This window comes from Tiliqua scincoides, chromosome 1, assembly GCF_035046505.1.
Source record: "Tiliqua scincoides isolate rTilSci1 chromosome 1, rTilSci1.hap2, whole genome shotgun sequence".
Taxonomy (NCBI): Eukaryota; Metazoa; Chordata; class Lepidosauria; order Squamata; family Scincidae; genus Tiliqua; species Tiliqua scincoides.
In genome coordinates, this window is record NC_089821.1 from 111461576 (window position 1) to 111487263 (window position 25688).

A 25688-nucleotide genomic window follows, 5' to 3' on the forward strand; every position below is an offset into this window, starting at 1 on the left:
GTGGAAACTGCTACCACCTGCTCCTCATTGTCTCATGGTAAGCCTCCACATGGGGTTCCATGGCCCCAACTGGCTTACCAAGTGATGAAGGGAAGCAGCAGCAGGATTTGTAAAGTGGTGCTGCGGGCCCATTGCCTCCTAGTAAGGCAGGCAGGAGCTGAGAATAGGGGGCAAGCGGCAGTAGCAGATTGTATTCTTGGAAGCTATCCCCACTTACCTGGGAATATGTTCTACTGATTATAATACAATGCTTAGGATTGGGCTCTCATTCCCTACTGCCACATAACAATTCCTAGATGTCCCAGCCTTGGGGTACAGGACTCAGGGCCCAATCCTAGGCAGTGCATACCACTGGAGTGCCAGTGCTACCCAGCGCTGGGCTAGCGCTGGTGGAATACTGGAGCTCCACCTGCTTGGCAGTTGCGTGGACCTACAGGCAGCGGAGAGGTAGGTGGGGGCATGGGGGAGGCGGGGAGGAGATATTCTGGGGTGGGGGAGGTGGAGAGAGGGCAGGGAGGAGCGAGCTGAGGGGAGGGAGAGGGGCGGGAGGCAGGACCAGTGAAGCTTTGTTCCACTGGCTTCTGAGCCTCCATGTTGAGCCACCTCCCTGACACAGAGGCTCTTAATTCTACATCAACCTTTGGGTTGCCATAGAATCAAGCAGCCCCATTACAGGGCTACTCGCCTTACCAAGGGGAAGGGAACATTTTCGACACCACTGCAGTCCCGCAGGCTGGGCAGCTCAGGATTGGACTGCCCGCTTCTGAGGGAAGACAGCAGGTCCTAACTGCCTCTGGAATTAGCCCAACACAGATACAAATCTTTGCACATGTCCCACTGGGGTGGGGCATCAGATCTCATCTGATCTTGGAAGCTAAGCAGGGTCAGGCCTGGTTAGTACTTGGATGGGAGACCGTATGGGTATATTGGGTGCTGCAGGCTTATACCATAGTCTTTTGAGACTGAAGGTTGCCAACCAGTGTGTGGTCTCCAAAAGAAGTTATGCTTTCTGTTGCCATGGTGCAGTAAACTATTCTTGAAATAAACTGAAGCAATTCTGATGGATTATATGTGGGCAGAACTGACCACATTTTTTATCACTGCTAGGGCTGATGCACAGTTTCTGATATTTAATCCTATCGCAGTGCCCCCCAGAGAATGTATGGTAACTATCTAATCTGCCTTCCTCTATTTATCCTGTAATAAACCCAATTGTGGGAACAGTAAAAGAAACAAAGAAAGAAAAAGCTGCAATCAAGTATTCTTAAAAGCATACACTTTTCTTTCTTGTTTGGATGAACTCTCCCCCATCAAAGCGCTAGACTTGCTTGTTCTTTTGACTTCATCTTGCATTTATTCCTGTATAAGTCTATCTAAAGATCCTCCCCTTTGATTTCCATCCAAGAAAGGATGCAAGGAGCTCGCATTGCTCGGAGCTCGCATTGCACCAGCACACACTCCCTGACATTTATATCTGCAGAAACACACACCCGCCACAACAACAGCTGACGGAAAGGTGTGGTGCACATGCCACATTGGCCAGAGCCGAAACAGGGCACTCTGATAAAGCTGTTGCACTTTGCAAACCTTGGGCATGGCATTGTGCAATGTGAAAAGGGGGATCTCAGCAACTAAGGCCCTCACCCAACTAATTGGCCCTCTCAACTAAGGCCCAAACCTGTACCAACTTTCCCCCCACAACTGTGCCAGTGGGGCATGTGCTGCATCCTGCAGTAGGGGGGGTAGTCACAGAGGCCTCCTCAAGGTAAGGCAATGTTTGTTCCCTTACCGCAGAGCTGCATCACTCTTAGCTCAGTGGGTGAGGATTGCACCCTGAATGAAACAGCTGGGCACTGGAAGCTTAGGGTGAGAGTTCTACCTTCCAGCACAACGCCTGTCTGCTCAGAAGTAAACCCCACAGTGGTCAATGGGGCTCACTCCCAGGAAAGCGTGGCCTTAGGCTGCCACAGATTCAGCAGTGTGCTGGGGCAACTCGGAGCATGCGCACCTTCCCTGCCTCGCTCCATCACTCCCACAGTCTCCGGGCTGCTCTTTTAGACTGAGTTGCGCCCCCCTTGGGTCCTCACAGCATCCCTTCCAGACTTGCCACGCCCCCTCCTCCCCTGGGAGCCTATCGCCGTCCTCCTCCCCGCAACTCACAACTTTGAGCGCGCGCGCTGCAGCTGCCGGGACGCGCAAACTTTCCTGGCTCAGCGCGAGCGTCCTCGCAGCAGCTCGTTGGAAGCAGCGCCCCCCCGCGCCCCCTAGGGACGGGCAGCCCCTCGAAGGAAAGGCCGACCCCCTTCTCCCAAAGCCGACCCCCTCTCCCAAAGCGGACTCCTGCCTGTCCCAGGAAGGCACCGCCGCCCCAGGAGCGAGCAGTGTCCCCAGGCGGGCCAACTTCTTCTCAGCCCCAAGCTGTGCGCCGAGGAAGTTCCCTGTTGCTCCTCGCCCTGCAGGCAGCCCCCACTGAGGCTCCTCGGAGGGAGCCCCCGCGACGCCCAAAGGAATGAGGGCTGCTTGGAAGACCCTGAAGGAGGGCTGCGGCTTCGCGGGCGCTGCCCGGCTGCTTCTGCTCCTCAGCTGTTGCGCGACGCCCGGCAGCCCCTACAACTTGGACACGCGCAGCCCCCTTGTCTTCGCAGGGCTCAACGGGACCTTGTTCGGCTACTCGGTGCTGCTGCACAGCTTCGGCTCCAGCAGGTGGTAAGTGAAGGGGCTGCTCTGCTGCTGCTGGGGGGCCTCGCTTGGGCACAAGAAGGTGCTCCCAGCTCCTGCCAGCCACCCTGGCTTCAGTGGTCCTGACTCTGGCTGTTCATCACCAGGACCAAAAAAAGATTTGCAGCCCAATCCTAAGCAGGTCTACTCAGAAGGAGGTCCCAGTGCGTTCAGTGGGGCTTGCTCTTGGGAAAGTGTGTCTGCAACGGAACCTTTGGGGAGGCTGCAGTGCCAGGCACGCTTACTTGGGAGTAAGTGCCCCTGGTCCAAAAGAAGCTCCCTTCCAAGTAAACCTGCTGAGGGTCGAAGCAAATCACACTTGCAAGACAATGTTTTATTTCTGGTTAGGAACCACAGCAAGATTTCATTGCCTTGGCTCCCAGAGGATCAAGTCATTCTTCCAGTCTCTTCTTCCTGCCTTGACTCCTTGCTGTCCATGGATACAAACTGCTTCTGGCTGTGATCGTGTGAATTGGAACAGTGGTTCCCAGTCTGTTGGTCGTGACCTGATTTTTGGTGGGCCACTCAAGGGTGATGGAAAGATCAGATAACTAAACATCAAAGACCGTAGCCGCTACAGCAAAGAGCTCAGTTCCTACAGTGTGCAGGATAGCTCCTAACTGCCCTGAGCTGAGCTCCTGCAGTTTGCAAGCAAGTGTAAATACAGGGAGATAAATGTTTGAGGATCTTTTTCTGGTTGTTATTACTTATAAATAAAGAAATTTTATTTCTTTCTAAACATCCTTTTTTAAAAAGTCTAATAAACCTAGGTGGGTCCTGCTAGAAACCTTTGGGAGCTGCTAAACTAGAAGCATTCATTTCAAGTTCACCTAAGTGTCTTTCTAGGTTCCCTGGAGGGTTGTCATGAACACATGTTTGGCCTGCAGCAGGGTTGATACCTTGCTTGCCATTTATCTTTTCTTTTTCTTTCTTCCCTAGGCTTGTTGTGGGAGCCCCAAAAGCCAACTGGCCTTCAAATAGCTCAGTAGTGAATCCGGGAGCAATTTTCAAGTGTCAAATTGGGAGGAACCCCACCAGAAATTGTGACCTGCTCCAATTGGGTGAGTGGAATGAGAAGTCCCTGTGCCAGAAGTCATTGATCAAGATCAATTAAGCATAGGCATTAGCCAAGTGTAATGAGTTTATTATGTACCACTTTTCTATGACACTGATGTTTCTTTACCTTTGTTCTTAGTAATGTCTCCCATGTACCTATATTTAGATTTATAGACTCCCCCCTCCCCCAGCAGGATACCTAGTAGCAGGTCATGAGGAAATGGTAATTGCAGAAGCTGCACAATACATCTTTATGGACTGTCAGTTTTATAGGATATGATTTTCCTCAGTCTACAGGCATGCAAAGGGTGGTTTGTCCACCTGATAACATAATTCAAATTCCTCTGGTATAGAATTTATTAATGTTTGAGTTGCCTTCTCTGTTAGAAGGCAGCCAAAATTTTTCATGTCACTTAAAAACAGAGAGCCAGTAAGAAAAGAAAACACGCAGTGTCATACTAAAGATGTTTACTGAAACACCTGAAATCCTATGCATACTTACTTGGAAGTAAGTCCCAGTGGACTCAGTGGGATTTGCATGTCTTTGCAGAAAGTGTAGGTTTGAGCAATGGCAATGAGTCTCAATTCAGTGGGACTTGCTTCCTAATAACTGTGCTTAAGATTGTATCCTTGAAATCCTAAAACTACAAAAAAGGTCAGCAAACTGCAACAACACTGAGTACTGTATATTTTGAGTCTGTGTAAAACATTTGGATGTTAAAGTCTTTTCAGACAAAAATGATGGCTCACAAGCCAGCATGGAATTAAGTTCACTGAAATCATTGGGTATGTATATTCTCAACTATGTGATGGATTGTAGCCATTTCAAATTCATTCTTATACTATAATATAAAAATTGAATGTTGGAAAAAAGTGGTATAGAAATGATTAAATAAATCCATTTGCAGATGGAAAGTTAGTTGTTTTTGAAACTAAAGAAGATATTAGCAGTACCTTGTGTGCTGTCTTATTTCCTGCTGTTTACTCTTAATGTTTTCAGAATGCTTATTTCATAAGCTTGTGGAAGCTTAAGATAAACCATTTAAGGTATTAGAGAAGCAAGAGTTCAAGAGTTTTGGAGCCAAGGTCAATCATAACTGCAAACAGCAAGGAGTGGGAAGGGGCACCCCATGTATTTTTAAAATAAGAGTTTACATTGGAGAAGATCTCTCTTGCACGAATGCATTCCAGTTCTTGAGTCATAAATGCTGGGAAAAGAAGGTCTCACAGATAAGAGCTAGCTGAGGAATGCTGTCAGCAGCATGTAATGACTGCCATAATTTGCAGTTTTATACTAAATAAAGCCATTAAAATAGTGGTATCCCCTGTAGGCTTTTGACTGAGTACAGTGTCCAAATGACAATATCTATGCTGGTTTATTTAAGGCTCAATCCTTCTATTGCTGAGGATGCATATGTGTTGCTTCATGAGAGCGTCATCAAAGGGTAACATGTAGATGTGAAGGAACTAGCACAGATACAACTTTCATATCATTTCCTGTCACATCATGCAGTCAGCTGAGATTTACATGATAGAGTTCATTACTGAGAACAAGTCAAACACTGGGTTGGGACATTTACACATGAGTATACATGTTGATGGGGAAGGACTCTGCTCTGTCAAGCAGCAGGCTGGAACTCTTTCTTGTGGATAAGTTCATCAGTAATTTTATGCATGCTTACTCAAAAGTAAGTCCCATTGTGGGCCTTACTCTCAGTTCAATTTCTAGATGAAGTTGTGTTCAAAGTATATCCAGTGCACCTCACTGCTGCCATCTTGTCCAGTCAGAACAGGCCCAGCAGAACCCACTCCACTCACCCTGCTGTGAAGAGGGTGGGGAGACAAGGAAGATGGTGGAGCAATCCTGGAGGCCCTCTTCTTCCTGACATTCCTTACCTGGCCAAAACAGAACAGAGAACATGCTTGCAGTAGAAGAAACAGGTAGTCTTCTGCTTCTAGAATGCTCTGTCTCATCTGTTCTGAAGAAGTGATTGGGTGAGGAAGTGGGTCAGCTCTGCCACCACCTATTCTGATCACCTCAAGTGATTAGAGGAAGACTGAAACCACCACCCCCTTCTTTCTACTGTGTCCCCATCAATGCAGTTGCTTGGTTGTGGCATCAGCACTAGAGGAAGAGGTGGTTTGCCACTTTTACCAAGCAGTAAGAGGAATAAAGGGCATGGTGAAGCAGCTGGACAGGCAGTAGGCCAGGGGAGATGGGATGGAAGAGACCCTTGTCAGTTCACCACATCTCAAAGCTGCTGTATTTGGTCTTGTGGATGTCCAGCTCTGCTTACTCCTAGGGAAGTGGGCATAGGATTGTAGCCTAAGGGGTTTATTTTTAAACAGATCAACTTGTGCTAACTTACCATTTCGTATGGTTGCCTGAGTGTGTGGATCCATGAGTGGTTCTTGCTGGCTGACTATATACAGTGTGGGAATTGGATTAGATTCATAAAGGGAACTGTTTTGTACCGAGTTAGACTGCAGTCTTGTCCACACTGTCCTGGAAATAAGCCTTACTGAATGCAATAGGCCTTACTTCTGTAGACATGCACAGGATTGTGCCCTTAGACCTTTAGTCTTTCTGGCTCAGTGTTGTACATGCTTACGGGGAGCCACTCTCCAGAAATTCAGGCAGGAGACGTCCCCAGCCCTACCTGGAGATGCCAGGCATTGAACATGGGAGAGACCTTCATGCTCAGTACCACTGAACTGCAGCCCCATCCATGAGCACCTCTCCTGTTTCAAGCAGCAGGCTTTCAGTGACACTGCTCTTCGTTATCTCTGTTGTGAGGAAGTTAGTGCCTCTTTGTTGAAGGTTCATGTGGTATAACACCTGGAAATGCTCATTGCTCATCACCACCAGAGATTTCATCAACTTTTCTTGCAATGTCCTAGGAAAAGCCGCTGGTGAGGAAATCTTCTGCTACGTTTGCATCTCTCTTTCTCTCTGCTGTTGCGTGATGAACTACCTCCCAACAGATTAACTTCTTTAAAAAAAAAAATTAAACATTTCAGGGCAGAGAGTGATTGAAATAGGCAGGACAACACAGATTACTGTACAGTGATTGTGCCAGCAGCCCCATCTATCTTTGGTGCCAGTTGCATGGGTATGTGTAACTGCACTACAGTAACACGACTGTCAGTGGCTTAAGTCTTGCTGGATGGAGCCAAAGGTCCATCTAGTTGACCGTGGCATACCAGTTGCCCCTGGAAAGCCCACAAGCAGGAGAGAGAGGACTCACTCACTCACTCACTCACTCTTGTTTCCCTACAACTGCTTTTCAGAGGCAAACTCCCTCTGATCCTGGATAGATTACAGCTGTGTAATTAGTGGCCAATAACAGTTGTTCTCCATGAATTTGTCTAGTCCCCTTTCTAAAGCTATCTAAGCCAGTAGCCATCATCATATCTTATGGTTGTTATTGTGTGATCAGTCTATTTTTATATTTATGTTTTCAGGGAACATCCACATGCAAATGGTGCTGAGTGTCTCCCAGAAGGGAAAGACCCACGCCAATAATATGATTAGTGATGGCACAATTGACTGATATGATCTGATGGCAGGAGGCCTCAGATCTACAGGCTAAGAGGAAGACCTCAGTTTTAATCAGAGCATTCAGACCCCCTACCACCATTCAATCAGGCTGACTTAAATGGAGCCTTACTTGCTCCAGGCAACTTTCCATGGCCAACCACTTGGACAGATTATGCTAATAAAGGTTCCTGTACTTTACGTACTTGCACAGCAAATTTGATCCTATGACTAAAGCAAGGATTTCTTTATTTCCATGGGTGTCTATATATCCTCTCCTGGTTGAGGTCCAGGAAGCAGAAAGAGGGTGTCAGTGGGCAATTTTCACAATGAAGAGAGGTGGGAAGTGGAATGCCCCAAGCATCTGTCCTGGGCCTGTACTTTTCAACCTCTTCATAAATGACCTGGAGGCAGGGCTATGCAGCGAGGTGGCCAAGTTTGCAGATGACACCAAACTTTTCTGAGTGGTGAAGGGCAGAAGAGACTGTGAAGAGCTCCAGAAGGATCTCTCCAAACTGGGAGAATGGGCAGCAAAATGGCAGATGCATTTCAATGTAAGTAAGTGTAAAGTCATGCACATTGGGGCAAAAAAATCAATACATATAGGCTAATGGGTTCTGAGTTGTGAGACAGATCAGGAGAGGGATCTTGGGGTCCTTGTGGACAGCTCGATGAAAGTGTCAACCCAATGTGCGGTGGCAGTGAAGAGGGCTAATTCCATGCTTGGGATCATTAGGAAAGGCATTGAGAATAAGACAGCTAATACTGTAATGCCATTGTACAAATCGATGGTAAGGCCACACCTTACGATTATTGCGTCCAGTTCTGGTCGCCACATTTCAAAAAGGATATAGTGGAGATGGAAAAGGTGCAAAAGAGTGCAACCATAATGATTACTGGGCTGGGGCACCTTCCGTATGAGGAAAAGCTATAGCATTTGGGCCTCTTCAGTCTAGAAAAGAGGTGCCTGAAGGGGGGCATGATTGAGACATACAAAATCATGCAGGGTATGGACAGAGTGGATAGAGAGACACTCTTTTTCCCTTTCACATAACACCAGAACCAGGGGAAATCCACAAAAGTTGAGTGTTGGGAGAGTTAGAACAGACAGGAGAAAACATTTTTTTACCCAGCATGTAATTAGTTTGTGGGAGCTGGGAGCCTGGGGGCTGGGGATAAGAATAGGCCTTCAGTTTGGCTGTACTTGTCTTAAGAGGCGACTAAACAGCCACCGGGTAGATGGGACTCGTCAGCCTGGGAAGGCAGCTCATCTGAGAGAAGGAAAACTCTGATCCCAAACCTCCGCTGCCTTGTGGCTACATCCAATTATGGAAAAGGCTTCAGGAGTCAACCTCGAGGCAAAATCCGGAGCTGGAGTCCCTGAGGCAGTTTGTGGCTGAACACAGTCACGTTCTGACAACTCCTGCGATGCCGCTGGAACCAACCTATTGGCTTCTGCCTTTCCATTGGACCATTACAGGGATATGGAGAGGGGGGATTTGCTGCATGGGTAACAGCCTATCCTCCATACCTACTTTACCCAGGCTTCACGCACTGGAGAGGACACTCTGTTCCAGAACCACTATTCAGAGCGTGACACCATAGTCTTCCGAGACTGAAGGTTGCCAACACTGAATTAGTTTGTGGAACTCTTTGCCACAGGAAGTAGTGATAGCATCTTGCCTGGATGCCTTTAAGAGGGGATTGGACAAATTTCTGGAGGAAAAGTTCGTTACGGGTTACAAGTCATAGTAGGTATGTGCAAGCTCTTGGTTTTAGAGGCAGGCTGCCTCTGATTGCCAGATGCGGGGGACGGAACCGGGATGCAGTTTGTGTCTGTTGTCTTGTGTGCTCCCTGGGGCATTTGGTGAGCCACTGTGAGATAGAGGAAGCTGGACTAGATGGGCCTTTGGCCTGATCCAGCAGGGCTCTTCTTATGTTCTTATAAAGGCTGGGCATTGCCAAATAACTTAAGTGATACTTCAACTATATAACCTATTCCTATGCAACACAAGATTGCTCTAATTGTAGTACAGATGTTGGTCACTGTCCCTCCATACATTTCACTCTCTTTTTTCCATCTATCCGACTACTGCCTTGCAGCTCGAACTTCCACTGAATTAATTCACATTTTATTTTTTAACGAAAAGTAGGAAAGAGCGAAAGAGATGTTATTTCCATCTGATAGGTGTGAATGTGATAGAGTTGTTGTTGGCATCCTTCAGTCTCGGAAGACTAGATAGATGTGATATCACTAGATGTGATAGAAATCCTCTATAAATAACTCTATAGATGTTTCTAAGAGTGTCTGAAGTTTTAAGCATAAAATGTGAAGAATCACGCAGACGTAAAATGAAATGCATGCAAATGCAGTTCCACTTGCTAAAAGTAATCATTCTTTGGGTGGTGGTGAAAGCTTAAGAAATTAATTCTTTGAGAAGCAAGGAAACCTGATTCTAGGGCTGATAGTGATGGGCATAGAGCATCTAGTACAGTGTTTCTCAAACTGTGAGTCAGGACCCACTAGGAGCCAATTTCAGGTGGGTCCCCATTCATTTCAATATTTTATTTTTAATATATTAGACTTGATGCTACCATGCTGTGTGACTGTATTTGGGAAAATGTTACTGACTTGTACTTTTAACAAGCTACTATGTATATTCCTTTAACTATGGTAGTAAATAGAACTTACTCCTGGGTAAGTTTGGGTAGGATTGCAGTCTAGGATTGTTAAAAATGTTCCTGCTTGATGATGTCACTTCTGGACATGACATCACTTCTGGTGGGTCCTGACAAGATTCGCGTTCTAAAAAGTGGGTCTCAGGGCTAAATGTGCGAGAACCACTGATCTAGTAGTTTCAGCACACTGTTACAACACCAGTAACTTTGAAAGGGCATATGATTCAAGTGTTTTGCTCCTGGAAACTATTCTGTTGCAAGTACAACAGGTTAGATAAGCAACCACAAGCTTCCTTAATGATAAACAAATATAGTCACCTGTAATAAAGATATACCTTTGAATGGTTGGTTCTCTTATATTTAGGAGAGGGAGAATAACTTTCTCAACTCAAGCCCTGCATAGCTTCCAGGTAGTAGTTTACTGATACTTTTGTGTGTGTTCCCTTGGGACAGGGAACCATCTTTTAATTCCTTTTGCAATATAAACTGCTTTGAGAACTTTTTGTTGTTGAAAAGCAGCATATAGTCTTTAAATAAATACTTGTTTCCCTCTGGGCACCCTGTGATGATGCTGTCCTGAAACAGATCTGAGAGATTCTGTTCAGATTTGGTGTCCTAAATCTGAAATTGTTATGCGTTTGTGAAATGGGATAAAAATCACTGCAGTTGAAGATGAGAGTCAGCATTACTAGGGATTTTATCTCATGGTTTTACCCTTCAGCTATGTGTACATTTTCAGACATTGACTGTTATTAGTAATAAGTTCAACCAACTCTTTACTTAGCATTGGAATGGTCTGCAAAAGAAATGCAGCCGGAACCTTTTGAGAGGCAGAGCAGCAATGAATCAATGAGTAGGGTTTCAGTCTAGTTTCCAGATCTATGTGCTAACAGCACTGACAAAACCGCTAGTATTACGTTATGGGATGTCATAATGAAAGGCTTGCCTGGAACAGAGTTCCTCTGAACAAAAACACAGAAGAGTTATTGCCTTTCTTCCCTGCTTGTGGGTTTCCTCTTCACTGTGGGAAACAGGATCCTGTACTTGATAGGCATTTGGTGTGAATCAGCAGGTCTCTTACAAGGGTCAGAGCAACAGAAATTTGTTGAAGGGGAGATTGATTAGTTTGAACCAAGATGATCTCTGAAAAGAATGTGACTGAAGCTAACTAAGTGCGGAGCTCTATTAGCTGGAGAAAATGTCACTGAAAAACAGTGGTGTCCTACAGAACAGTGTTTTCTTCTCAAGTAATACAGGGACTGTATGCTTTTCAGTATACCTTTTAACAACTTTATGTTCATAGGACATCATGGGTGCAAGGTCTGCATTGTATGTCGGAAGATTAAGGGCAGAGGGGGTATCATGGTCAATTCTACACAATCCTGGTTTACTGGCCCAATACTCCCATCGAGTCAGAACTGCATGTTCTGACATTGTTCTTGTGTATCCTACTAACTCAAAGGTCTTGGCACTCTGTGAGAAAGCAAGACACAGTTCCTAGGCAAAAGAGCCTTATGTTGAGTACAGGTTCTTGCGTGCACCTCCTACCGAGTAATCAAATGTTCCAAGCAGATGAATATGCAAGTCCTCAGGGCCACCACCTTTTTTAACAGCCAGTCCTCCAGCCAAGGAAAAGCTGAAGTCCTACAGGCTAACTCCCCCTCCCTTACAAGATCCGAGCTCCCCCAAACTCTAGGACCTCAGGCCTCAAAGTTCTGGTTCTGGTTCACTTCACAGTAGTAGACTGAGGGGCCTAGGCCAGACTTAGATGGATCAGTTCACACTGACACAAGCATGAAATAATAAATGGTTTATTTAAAGAATAGAAATATGGTTGTACGTTACTTCAAGGCACTTAAGTATTTGAGAGAATAAATACAATGCTAAAACAATAAAACTAAGCATACTTGTTCCTAATGCTCACCTGGATCCTTAAACCTGAGCCGCTTTTCTACCTGTTGTACCATGGCTGCTATGGCCAGCTATCCATGATGGAATGGCAAGGGAACAGTTTACTCCCTCCCAGCAGCAGAGTTTTTTTAATACCTTAAAGTTAGCTCTTGTCCCAGAGATCCAGACCTGCGGAACCTTTTGGCAAATGACCTCATTACTGGTTGTTGCTGCCAGTCACTCACTCTGATACCTCTCAACTAGAGCAGTTTTCCCAACCTTTAGGAGCCTGCAGACCACTGAGGCAAAAGTTGGGTTCATCATGGACCACATGCAATACCAGCTGTGGGCTGTCTGTGGACAGCTCTGGGCTGTCCTCATGAACCATGGGTGGTTCATGAGGAAGTATTCCCAGGTGAGGACTCTCATGGATCACCAGAGAGGGTGGAGACACTGAAGGCTGCAGCTGTGGATGGTCTCCACCCTCTCTAGTGGTCTGTGGAGAAGCATCTCCCAAGTGAGCACTCCACCACAGACTACCAGAAAGGGCAGAGACATGAGCTAGATTAAGGTCAAAGATTAGAAAGTTGTGTGGGATGCATGTTAACTGCTACTGGTTTTGCAGTACATACCATCATAGCTGTACTGCACTGTACAGAACTGTACATATCATACTGGTTTTGCCGTACATATCAGAACTGTGCATAGTCACTTCATTCACTTAGCAAGCATCATTTTAAAATTTTGGAAGGGCTCACCTTGCTGGGTTTAGGTGTGGAGTCTTCCATTCTCTTTTAGATAATGAGAGCCAGGGTGATGTAGTGATTTGGGAGGTGGACTTAGACCTGGATGATCCAGGTTCAAATCTCCCCTCAACCACAAAGCTTCCTGGGTGACCTTGGGCCAGTCACTTTCTCTCAGCCTCACCTACCTCACAGGGTTGTTGTGAGGACAAGAAGGAGGGGAAGGGCAGCTGTGCAAACCACCCTGAGCTCTTTGGAGGAAGGGCGGTATAAAAATGTGAAATAATAAATAATAATGTTTATTGAAAACTATATTTTGTAAGTAGGAATCCTGCTTCCTATAAAGCTATTTTTAGATATCTAAAATATTGCATTCCTTAACGCAGGGGTCTTCAAACCCCGGCCTGGTGTCCAGATGCGGCCCGCAGTGAGTCTATCCATCCCGCAACCAGTTTCTTGTCCCATGAAAGCCTCAGGCCCACTTGGCTGAATATGACTGGAACTGTGCTCTGATTGTGTCTGGTCTGAAGGGCCAGAGAAGTTGAATGAATGAGTCCATTCATTCATTTATTCACTCATCTAAATTCCATCTCTGATTTATTTATATACATTTTATATTTACATTTTTTTCCGGCCCTCAACACCATGCCAGATATTTGATATGGCCCTCTGGTCAAAAGTTTGGACACCCCTGCCTTAATGCAAAGTGTAGCCTAAAGTGCTGTGGCCCAATTACAATGGTAATAGCCATAATAAAATCAATGAAATATCTAAAACTAAGCCAAAAACAGGGCTACCTTAGTTCTGTGGGAAAATATTCTGTTACTGGGACACCAAAATTTTCAGATTATATTTCTCTTTATAAGTGAACATCCCTTTTCAGCTCCTGCCACATTTTGTTCGAAGGAAACCATAGTTCCTAGGCTGATTGAAACAATATCTCATTCAAAGAATAGATTAGGATAATTATATATTATTACTGCACGTTAGTTACAAAAAAAAATTGTCTAACAAAAATCTATTTAAATTTAATGTGTGCTGATGTGGGGGGAATGAAGATGAGGCTCACAGAATGAGTTTTCACATAAGAAAATAGGATAATAATGTACATGTAACTGAAATTGAGTACCTCATAGATTTGTCTTGGATTATCATAAGGACGTTGGTGAAGTCCTATGGGATTACAAATTGTTGCCCCAAAATTTTCTTCTCTCTCTCTCTCTCACAAGGGTGATTATTACACTGGGAAACCATGAGTGAAATAAGTTAAAGGGAAAAATTATCTGAAATATTCTCTGAAAATATTAGTTCTCATTTACTGGTAGGTTTATAAATTGTTTGAGAGATATTTTTGATATGCCAATTGATACCAAAAGAAGTGCTTGCGAAGTAAGATTTTTCAGATAATATAAAAGAAGTGCATGTGTAATAGGTGGTAACCACATTGATGTGGCTCAGATTAGTTGAAGATACCTATGCGGCCCCATGTGGTTACAAGGTGCCACCAACAGTTGGTCTGTACTTTTCTCCGAAACGAATTCTTATTTCTTACTAGGTTAGATACTTTCGAAAGTGTTTTTGGCATGCAAGTTATGATTTTATGAGCATTTTCACTTACAATAATTCATTTCCAAAGTGATAAAAGAACACTTGCATTCACTTTGCTATAAGAACAAGGATTCTGAGAAAACAAGTGCTAATTATTTGTTCCCCTTTGCTGACCATTACTTTATTTCTAAAAAGTGCTTTCTTTATGCTGAGTGCCCTTTCATCAAAGTTCCCCATTACTAAGCTCCCATGTACACTGTAGACATTGGAATAGAGTAATATAGCCCCGTGCGTTACATCTCGACATTTTCTACAACGTGATCTGAAGGTGATTGATAATATTTACCCTGCTGAAGCTAAATGGCTTCAAGTCTAGTGCTTGGATGGGTGACTATCTGGCAACTCCATGTACACCACCTTGAGTTCCATGATGGAAGAAGGTGGGATATAAATGTAATAAATAAATGTGAGTTAATAAAAATAAATAAATAAATAATACAGGTATTTCTATACCGCCTTTCTTGGTCCTCAGATTTCTCCTCGGACTTTATTCAAGGCGGTTTACATAGGCAAGCAAATTAAATCCCTGTAGGGATTTTTACAATTTGAAAGGTTTCTATCTTTCAAGAAACCACAATATTCAGATGTTTCTTTCTTGATCTGGTCGCACATTCTGGCCTCCATCCTCCCACGCTCAGAGCAGATGGAATAGCTCGGCTCAGCTTGTCAGCTGCTTCAAGGTCGCACAGTGCCGGTGGTCTCGAACTGGCGACCTTCGGATGTTATCTTCAGGCAAATGGAGGCTCAACCCTCTAGACCAGACCTCCTGCCCTTTGTGCCTTTTTGCTGTAGCATATGTATAGAATGGATCCTATCCTCAAATGTATTTATTTAATATGCTGCCTCCTCCATTTAACCTGGATGCCCAATTTCTCTGTTCCCTCCACTCTGAGCATTTTTACTAATGTCTAGATGTAATCTGAGCTGGTGGAAGAACTGTGACCAGGCATATACTTTCAACTAAATAGTCCTATGTTCTTCGCTCACCATGTACCAGCTCAATTGCCCCTCCACTTCTATTAGCTTCATTATGTTGATGAAGCACTGGTGTTGACTTGCAGACCAATCCTATCCTCTGCCAGTCCATAGCAGGCAGAGCTGCTGACACACATGGCACTGCACACTTTGGTGTGTGTATCTGGGGGGGGGGGGGGTCCTACTAAGCCTGGGAGAGGTAAGTACAAATATTTTATACTTAGCTTCCTGTAGGCCACGTGGCTAACAATAGGTCCCCTTGGACCCATGCCAGTTCTTTTGCTGGCATAAGTCTGAGGAGAGTCAGGGGTGGACCTGGGTCAGGAAAGAGGGACAGGATCCCGTGCATGCTGCTGCTGCCAAGTTCCACCTCCCTCACACCCCCAAGCCACTACCAATTCTTCTCACAACCTGCTCTTGCCATCACCTTACCTGCCCTAGTGCAGCCTGGGTGGGCCATTAGTGGGGCATGCAGAACCTCTTGCCATTTGTACTGGCAGTTCTGGAGTGCCTGATGGCAGTGTACCTTTCACAACACTATAACCGGACTTTCAGCAGTGGGTTGTGAGATCCGCTGCCGTAGGCCCAGGACAAGACTGGGGCATTAAAGTTCCTCTAGTATACTATCACACTGTCACACTTATACAGTGACAAGTCAGCTTAACTGTAAGACAGGACTGCAGTGTAAGTGTATGTATTCTCAAAGATTGTAATGTTAGAAATGTCTTTTTCTGTTTAAAGGAAACCCAAAAGGGGAACGCTGTGGAAAGACCTGTGTGGAAGGAAGAGACAATCAGTGGCTAGGGGTGAGCTTGTCAAGGCATCCAGGAGAAAATGGATCTATCATTGTAAGTATTGTTTTAAATACCATTTTGTTTTCAGACTACCTTCAAGAATATCAGATTTATTTTTCACATCTTTGTTTTGACATAGGCTTGTGGACATCGGTGGAAAAATGAATTTTATCGCACTGAATACAAATTTCCTTATGGCGTTTGTTATGAGATACCTCCCAATTTTCAGACATTGTTAAGTCAAAGAATATGTCCTTGCTATAAAGGTAGGTATGATTACTGGTGTTTGACAGAAGCAAATTACATATTATGGAAAGCATTGGCTTCAACTAAGCTGATGTTCAGTGTTCTACAACCAGGAAAGTTGCCAGCAAGTTGATCTGCCTTCATCTTGTAAAGCTTTTTGTGGTAATCACGATTGCTAAAAGATTATACAAAAACAGGAAATTTTATGAGACATACATCCCTTAAGTACAATGAATGGTACAGTATTATAAAACTCTCTGTCTGATCACAAACATGGAGTTTAAACATTATTTTTAAAGAGATCTATAATTTATTTTATTTATTTTTTCACCTTTTTTTTTACCGCCCTTTCTCCAAAGAGCTCAAGGTGGTGTATGCAGCATCTCCCCTCCTTTTGTGCTCACAACAACCCTGTGAGGTAGGTGAGGCTGAGAGAAAGTGACTGGCCCAAGGTCACTCAGAAAGCTTCATGGCTGAGGGGGGATTTGAACCTGAATCTTCCAGGTCTAAGTCCACCTCCGAAACCACTATACCACCCTGGCTCTCACCCTGGCTATAATGAAGAAACCTGGACCACTATATCTTGGAGGAGATGGTTGGAGATGGAAGCATGAATTCTCCTTTCCTGTTCAGGGAAGGAGAATTCATGCTGCCATCTCTTCTGCTGGCTTCCTGTTTGGTGGACAGGACAACAGGCAACCCCAGGTAGCTGGTGAATAAAGATCCTGGTACTATCTAAAGAGGTTCATTTCTGAACCTGGCCTGAAATGGAGGTGAGCTGGTTCCAGACCACCTTGCTCCAGACCACCTTGCTCCAAGAAGAGCCTTGACCAGGAAAAAGTTAATGGTCTAACTACCAGATTGCTTCCCAGCCTTGGTCTTCTTCCCACACTTGGGCCAGAATGGCCCTTTTGGCCAACTGTGATCAGGGATGAGTAACTCCTGCTTAACTGGACTGCATAATGATGTGCCTGGGTACTGTTGCCTTCTCTTGTCACCCCATTCTGAGTTTGTACCTGGAACTATTGCTAACCCAGTTCCTTGGCTGACGAGGGGCAAGGAAGTGAGGAAAGATCTTCTCTACACTCCTGGCCCATCCGTGCAGCTATCTATTGTGGGTTGCATTAGTGGTAGATTGTGGGGGTACTTATGGGTTGATGCATTTAGGGTGCCTTCCACCCTCAGTCTGCCACTGCCACCTCCCTCCAGCTGCTGGCAATGCAAATCACAATTATCTGCTTCGTGCTTGCTTGAGCAAATCATTTGCCTCCTTACTGTGCTCCTCATGTGCTGCCATGAAACCTGGAAGTGCAGGTTCATGGGAGCATGGTAAGTATTTTTGAGTTGTTTTTCAAGACTGCATCCTGCCTCTCTGTCCCTATGTTCTTCAGGTAATATAGTTCCCATCTCCTTCTAATTTTTAGCCTGAGCAGAGGTGTTTCTGTCAGTTCCTCAGTGGAATAAGAGGGCTGTTTCCCCTAGGCCTTTCTGAGCCCTGGCAGAGCCAAGCCTCTCTCTGTCCCCATTTGCCCCCACTTTTTCACAGTACCTTGAGATCTCCTGGAAAGTACTATAGTTGTTTCCAACATATTTTGCTGGAACTTGGGAATGGGATCAGAAAAAAAAACACCAATAAATACATCTCCTCCAGGGCAGGAGGTCTGGTCTAGAGGGTAGAGCCTCCATTTGCCTGAAGATAACAACCACAAGGTCGCCAGTTCGAGGCCACCGGCACTGTACAACCTCGAAGCAGCTGACAAGCTGAAGCTGAGCTATTCCATCTGCTCTGAGCGTGGGAGGATGGAGGCCAGAATGTGAAGCCAGATCGGAATGAAATACCTGAATGTAGTGGTTCTTGAAAGAAAGAACCTTCTTTGAAATTGTAAAAATCCCTATGGGGATTTAAATAAGCCTGCCTATGTAAACCGCCTTGAATAAAGTCTTGAATAAAGACCAAGAAAGGCGGTATATAAATACCTGTATTATTATTATTATTCTCTAATGGAAGGTCCTGGCTAGAATGACAACTTCCAAAGTGAATCATTTTATTTGCCTGGAATTTTTTTGAATCAAAAACAAGATTGAGGAGTTTTCAACAGGACATTTCTCAAATCCTTTGTTCTGATATTTTTCAGTGGAACAGCTGTTGGATACTAGTAGTTCTAGTTAGCCCCAACTCCTTTGACAAACAGTTGTGAAAAAAATTTGTGACATTATTCGTGGATGTCTATCATTTTAATTGCTTGGGTATTTTTTCTTAAATACGTAACATTCTTTCTCTTATATTCTTGTGAATATTCAGATTACTGGAAAAAATATGGAGAAAAATATGGATCGTGCCAGGCTGGAATAGCTACATTTTACATAGAGGTGTGTGTGAATGTGTGTGTTATGAATACTGTTCTTCAGTTAAAACTGTTTTAGGAACTGAAATTGTACTGATTTTTACAATGTCCTTGCTTATATTTTATACCTTCTATATGTATGTATGTTTCTGTTTTCCATTTTTATCCTGCCTTTCACTAGTGGCCCAATCTTATCCCTGGTGAACACTGATATACTGCCAACTACACCAGCACAAGGATGACCCTGCCATTGCAGAAGCCCCTCTGTCACCAGTTGCTGTACAGGTGCCAGTGCATCAGCCAGAAAGTGGGGCATCAACCTCCAGTGGGGGGCATCAACCACCAGTGGGGCATGGACTGGCTGCTGGCACAGCCCTTCCAGCAGAGAGGCAGGAAAAGGGCAGAGAGCAGGGCAGTGAAGAACGGACTGAAGGAGGCAGGGCAGTTTAGAGCAGGGACAGAACAAGGCAGAGTCATTGGCTACTAGATCCCGAACCTCCATCCTGAGCAGGATACCTCCAATAGCTCTGCAGCACTACATCAGCAACAGAGCTGACATAGTTCTCAGGAGCCCAACAGGGGGCTATGTAGCAACTGGTACACAGTGTCTCATCCCTCTTACTCATCTCAACCAGCCTTTCCACTAGGGTGGCAGATTGGATTTGGTGGCCTTCATGTTGACGACCCTGCTCTCTCAGCACGGAGACTGCATAGGACTGGGCCATAAAAGTCTCAGGGTAGCTAACGGCAATCCCTACTACTTAAACCAGGGGCCTGCAAACTCAAGCCCACCACAATATTCATTCTGGGAGCAGCGGGGGTGAAGCCTTACTGTTCCGGCATCTAGCAACCAGTTTTCATGCTGTGCAATTGCAGAGCCTTGCATCGGGGAGTTACTTCCCCAGAAAACTGGGGCACAGAGCCGTTTGGGCCTGTTACCAGCAGAAGTGGCTCCCTGGTGTGAGGCTCTAAGATCATATGGCGCAAGCACTAGCTGCTGCACGCCAGAACGGTAAGGCCACAGCTGCACCGCACCCAAGAAAAAATATTCCTGTGGGCTGGAGTTTAAATAGTAGGAATTTTGGTGTGCACACTGATGTAAGCAGGGTCGGTGGGGGGGGGGGGGGGGACTAGTACAAATCCCTAAATGTTGCCTGGCTCAGGCATGCTGACTGGTCATCCCTCAGACTTGGATTGCAAAGCCAACTTCAAATGCTTTCTAGCTTGTGGTTAGCAGTGCAGTTCAGCTTCCTTGGGGTTGGCTTTAATTAGTTTGGACTGGTAATTGATGGCCCACAGCTTGGAGTCAGGACTTATTGGGACTGCCCAATAAGGTAAGAGGCAAATTGTATGGCCTCATCTAGTTAGAAGCCAGCACTAAAAGTGGAGGAGCTTCAGACAGGACCTGCTGTTGATTTGTTGAGATGCATGATTGGCTTATCGATCAATGTGGTGCAGTGTCACTTGTCTCGCGTCTTTCTTGGGGTGTGTAAGGGGAAAGGATATATAAAGAGAACTCAGCACAGCAAAATTTTTGATACATGTTAAGTACTTTATTTTTAAATTCAGAATTATGTTCTATCTTTTAAAAATATATAATAGGACATAAGGTTTCATTATCTGAATAACCCATTCTAAGCTAGAACAAGATAATATCATCTCCTTTGTGGCTGTAAAGATCAGTGTACTTTCCCATGCACCTTTATGTTCTGTGCAAGAACTATGGGTTCTAAAATATTCTGCCGGGATGAGCAGTGTTTCATTTTTCTTGTGGCCCTATTGGAATTATTCGCAGGCTTAATTTTCAGCAGTGAAAGTGCTGGTACAATTTCAAAAACAAAATGTTTGACTTCATTGCATTTGCTGAACAACATACCACATTTTGCTATGGCTAAGTAATGCCACAGACTTTAACACAGAGCAAAAATGTCTGTGACCTTGTCTGACATCTTTCAGAACTTAAGATGTAAATATTTTGTTTTCTTTCAGGATTTAATTATTATGGGAGCTCCAGGATCAGATTATTGGACTGGTTCCATCTTTGTATACAATAAAACAGCAAATACCTTTCTTCCATATGTAGATGGGGATCAAGTAAAATTTGGGAGTTATTTAGGTAACTGAGATGTTATTCATATATTTATGCAGTTATTCAGTTTAATACAGTTGCTGGAAACCTTCTTCCTCTGACTAGCTAAGACTGGCCTTGCTGTCCAGGATAAAAGTGGCAGGAAAGAACTTAATTGAATATAAGAAAGTTGGTTGTGACTAAAATCAATGAGATAAGTAAGCCCTGGCTAACAAGTCCCATTAATTTTAATAGGGCTTTGTCATAACTATTGAGATATTAGTCCTTTTGGACATTTTTCCAAAGCAGGTTCCTTATCATTTGGGGAAAGCCCTCCATGCATACAGCTGTGTATACACAGGCAGTTTTCATTCTTTCACCAACTGCATGGAGGTCAATACATGCAGTTCTTATCTCCTTTCCCTTGCAGGTAATTCCACAAGGGGTTCTTGTGCTGCATATTATTAGTGACTGAAGCAGACATTTCTGTGTTGGTCGGCAAGTGCTTAAAGTGCCTGTTGGCTCCTTGCCCATGGCAAACCAATGATATGCCTCCACTGCTGGTCATAGGATTCAACCTTCAGTGTGTACTGAGAGTTGCTTGAAGATGCCCTTTGTTAGTGGCTTGCCAAAAACAAAATCTTGTGGGTGATATTGAGTGCACACAGCTACCTCATTAGGAAACATACTCAGGCATTCCTAGGCATTTTCAAGCAGTTCTCATGTTTCCAGGTGTTTGCGTGAATCAGAAGTAGAATCGTTTCATGTTGGTGATCGTGCAGAATATCAGTGTACGCTTAATAGAACCTGAAGCCCACTGTGTTCATTCATTGCTCTCTTGTGCACAGGATATGCTGTTGGCGCTGGTCACTTCCTATCTCCTACAAGTATAGAAATAATTGGAGGTGCTCCTCAACAGGAGCAGATTGGTAAAGTAAGAGTAATTTTTTATTCCTTGTGGTGTGTGGGTCACAATATTTGTGTGTCAAACAAATTTACAGTCTGTTGTAATGCAGAAAAGATGACTGTCAGGTTTCATTACAGTTGAGTATAGCTAAATTTTTCACAGGGATTTTGCTATGGCATGTATGTGTGGTTTTCATCTGCACTACAGGTTGAGCCTCATTATTCCTGTGTTCCAAGCATTCAAGTGGATGGCAAAAAACTATGATTTGCACTATAGCAAATCAATTTAAAAAACAAAGTTTCTTTGCTCCAGTGATTTAAAAACAGCCTTTTTGACCTTTGTGATGTAAGATAAGAGTCAATCCATCAATCAGCTCTTCCTCCAAGTACTTAGAAAGAAAGGTCTCAGCCCCTCCCTTCACCAATGCAAAGTGATCACCTTTCTTTCATGCTCAGGGGGAAGGGAGGGTCACCTGGAGAGAGAAGGATTGGATTGTCAGCCAGCTACCCTCTCTCTCTCTCTCTCATTAAGGAGGCTATTGTTAAAGGACTGTTCAGTTTTTTAAACTGATTTTAAAGGGATACTTTTTCCCCTTCTCCGGGCATCAGCACATTCCTTCTCATTTGCAGAGGCCATTTGTGTTGAGTCAAATCCGTGTATAAAAAATCCATGTATAAATAGGCTGACCCTGTATTAGGAATCTGTATTCATAAGGGAATAATGTGGATTTGAGCTAAGAGGCAACCAGTGACGGCTGATAACAGAAGTTGTGGAAGTTCACATCCTACATTGCTCCAGTGAATGAAGATAGAGACGGTCAACCTCTGGTAGAAAGCTGGGGATCCATCATTTGCTGTAACGTGTGAAGTGGTGCTGGGAGTGTAGTTTTTTTTAGGGCAGTGTGCTTCTTTTGGGATCCAAATCCAACCTCTATTCAAGACTTATTTAGTACTTGGCTGTTTTGGTACATGGTGCAGTATATTTATTTTATTTGCAAAACTTGGTACCCAAGGCAGTTTACAACATTAGTGTGTGTGTGTGTGTGTGTGTGTGTGTGTGTGTGTGTGTGTGTGTGTGTGTGTGTGTGTAAAAATATGCACATGCTCACACATAACATACATAATATACTGTATCTGCATTTATTTCTGTTATCTTTATTTTAGGCATACATTTTAAAAATCATAACAACACCATCTCCACAACTACTGATTTTGACTGAATTAAAGGGTAAAAAGGTAATGCAATATTTGTAAAGGTTGAGACTTCATATATGCTGTGTTTGCCTTGATTACTGTTTAACTCAATTTCTTTCTTGTGCGTGGACAGCTTGGTTCATACTTTGGAGCTACTCTCTGTGCAGTGGATCTGAATGGTGATGGTCTCTCAGATTTACTGGTTGGATCTCCAATGTACAGTAAAGTCAGAGAAGAAGGAAGGGTTTATGTTTACATCAACTCAGGCTCTGTGAGTATTTATTTGTTTTTAAAGATGCCTTTTTTTGCACTAATATCACACTCGAGATAGGAGAATTTATTCCTTTAACACAAGGAACTGAGTAAATACAAATGACTGAGTGATACTCCTTCATTCAAGTTTTCCCACAGGATATTTGTGCTTTTGATGGTTCCCATAGGCAGAAGTGGAAGTAGTAAAAGTATTCTTTTCCTGAGATGAGGTGACTGGAAAAAAAAATCGCTTGATGAAGTTCTGCTCCCTGGGGCATTTGGTGGACCACTGTGAGATACAGGAAGCTGGACTAGATGGGCCTATGGCCTGATCCAGTGGGGCTGTTCTTATGTTCTTAAGTAGCTGTTAAAGATACAAGAATCCTGCCAGTAAAAAAGTTGGTAACCCCCAAAATTTGGCCCATCATAAGATCATTAATTCTTGTTTCATTGAAGAGCAAGTATGGAACACAGAAATCCAGCATGGGCTACACTGAAGGAAATCACATGTTGTAAAACTGTTTCTAGGGCAGTGGTTCTCAAACTTTTAGCATCAGGACCCACTTTTAAGAATGAGAATCTGTCAGGTCCCACCAGAAGTGACATCATCAAGAAGGAAAATTTTTTAGCAATCTTACCCACACTTACCCAGGAGTAAGTCCCATTTACTATCACTGTTAAAAGCATACACATAGTAACCTGTTAAAAGTACAGATGTGTAACATTTCCCCAGATGCAGTCACATAGCATGGTAGCATCAAGTATAATTTACTAAAAATAAAATATTGGAATAAATGGGGACCCACCTCAATTTGGCTCACAACCCACCTAGTGGATCCCATCCAACGGTTTGAGAAACACTGTTCTCGAGGGTATCATGTCAAACTGCAGGCAGAAACCATGTTGTGAATGTTTCCCTGAATTTGTTTTTTTTTTTTTTAATCCTACATATAAATTGGTGCAGCAAGGCAAACGCTTAGACTGGAACCACTCTCCCTGATACTTTGTTTCCATGTGTTGAAACATTGTTTCTCAGGTAGTAGTCAAATTTTGCAGTACCCCACCTACAGTGTGAAGTGGTACAATCCACAGACATTTTTGCACTGTTATCCAGTGTTGGCACAAACTGTTTAGAGTCTATGGGACAAGTAGTAAAGAATGAAGACTCACCTAATATCTAGAATTATTTGTTATATTCAGTGCACTGTGAGTTCAGGTTTTTGTTTTTTTAATCCATATCTGGCACATTAGTGAATCAAGTACTGATATCAGTCTTGCCTCTCCCCCTTTGATTGTTTTCCCAGTCTGTACTGCTGCCTTTCCCTCCTCCAGCTAGGAAACAAAGGTCCTCACTGTTGGATACCTGAGAGTTTCTCCCATCTCAGGGACCCATCCAGGAGAGGAGGCAGTAGCAGCTGGGTAGGTGGGTGAGGAAACAGGGCAAGAAAATGTCAATCTTCTGCTTACGAGTATGTTAGAAACACGTTATGATGCGTGTATCCTCTGTATAAATAAAGTTAGTCTTTTTGGTCAAATCAATGGATTGTTAATATGCAAATTTATGCAAGCATCCATCAAAAGCTTATGATTAATTACCTATTATTCGTTCAGTTGGGTGTCAGCCTTGGTAACTGCCATATTGAAAACTCTCTCTCTCTCTCTCTCTCTCTCTCTCTCTCTCTCTGTGGTTGAGCACTTTGAAATCTCATTGATCTCAGTGGAAAGTTGAGCGCATCTTTAGCTCTTTCCTGTTGAAGTTTCATTGACCTCAAAGTGCTCAGTTTTACATAATCACTTGTCGTTTTCTTCTTCTGGATCTTGCATTGTGCTTTTGTGTTTTCCTGTCGTATGTCAATTCCTTGTGCAATGAAAATTCTGATATACTTTTTTGAAAGAAAAATTAGAAACATGCTTGCCATTTATAGTCCTCTCAACGCACTGTAGTATAGTATTACTGTTTGTTTTCTCTTAGGGAGCAAAAATGATTGAGTTGGAGACCGCACTGGCTGGGAGTGATTTATATGCAGCACGGTTTGGAGAATCAATTGCCAGTTTAGGAGACATTGATAATGATGGCTTTGAAGGTATGAATAAGTACATATAACAATATAAACCTACAAGTGTTTCCTAATGGAGCTGATAGCAGCTTGGAAGCAGGGTAGTTATTGTTGAGGAATCAGCAGCAGAAGTAGGAGGGTAATCTCCCCCTCCTATGCCACTGCCTCAGTTAAGAGCAAGTAGTTGGACCCTAAATGGAATGGAAAGGTGGAAAGCAGAAGATATAGGAGAAGAGGTTTAATGATTTGCTTTCAGGCCAGCAGGTATTAGTTCTGTTAGGGTTGTGTAAAAATAAAACCTGCTACCTGCTTTGCATTTTCTAAATAAAGAACCCCTCCTGAATCATGTCACAGAAACCTCAGGGGGTGACAGGGAGGCATTCTGGGAGGGGGGGGAGGTTAGTGGAATGAACCAAGGTGGAAGGGAATGGGACCAGTAGAGATCTGCTCCACTGGATCCTGTACTCCTTTTTGAGCTAGAAGGTCTGACTTGGACTCTCTCAACTCTGTGCTGGCAAAATAGCCAGCACAGACTTAAGCCCCATTGCAGGGCTTGGGGCTTTCCCTTGGGGAAGGGAACAAAAGTTTTCTTCCGCCAAGGAGACCGACCTTCAGCAGC

At 44.0% G+C, this 25688-nt stretch overlaps 1 protein-coding gene across 1 annotated transcript in view; it reads left to right on the forward strand.

The window, feature by feature from the left end:
- Positions 1 to 2650: 2650 nt before the first annotated feature.
- Positions 2651 to 25688, forward strand: part of ITGA4 (integrin subunit alpha 4) — a 55085-nt gene continuing 32047 nt past the window's right edge. Inside the window, exons 1-10 of the mRNA XM_066635138.1 lie at positions 2651 to 2706; positions 3658 to 3779; positions 15949 to 16055; positions 16141 to 16267; positions 18550 to 18617; positions 20582 to 20708; positions 21509 to 21594; positions 22731 to 22802; positions 22894 to 23031; positions 24985 to 25096. Coding sequence (XP_066491235.1) covers positions 20594 to 20708; positions 21509 to 21594; positions 22731 to 22802; positions 22894 to 23031; positions 24985 to 25096 — 523 coding nt within the window. The 5' untranslated portion in view covers positions 2651 to 2706; positions 3658 to 3779; positions 15949 to 16055; ... (1 more) ...; positions 18550 to 18617; positions 20582 to 20593. The remainder of the gene's footprint in view (positions 2707 to 3657; positions 3780 to 15948; positions 16056 to 16140; positions 16268 to 18549; positions 18618 to 20581; positions 20709 to 21508; positions 21595 to 22730; positions 22803 to 22893; positions 23032 to 24984; positions 25097 to 25688) is intronic.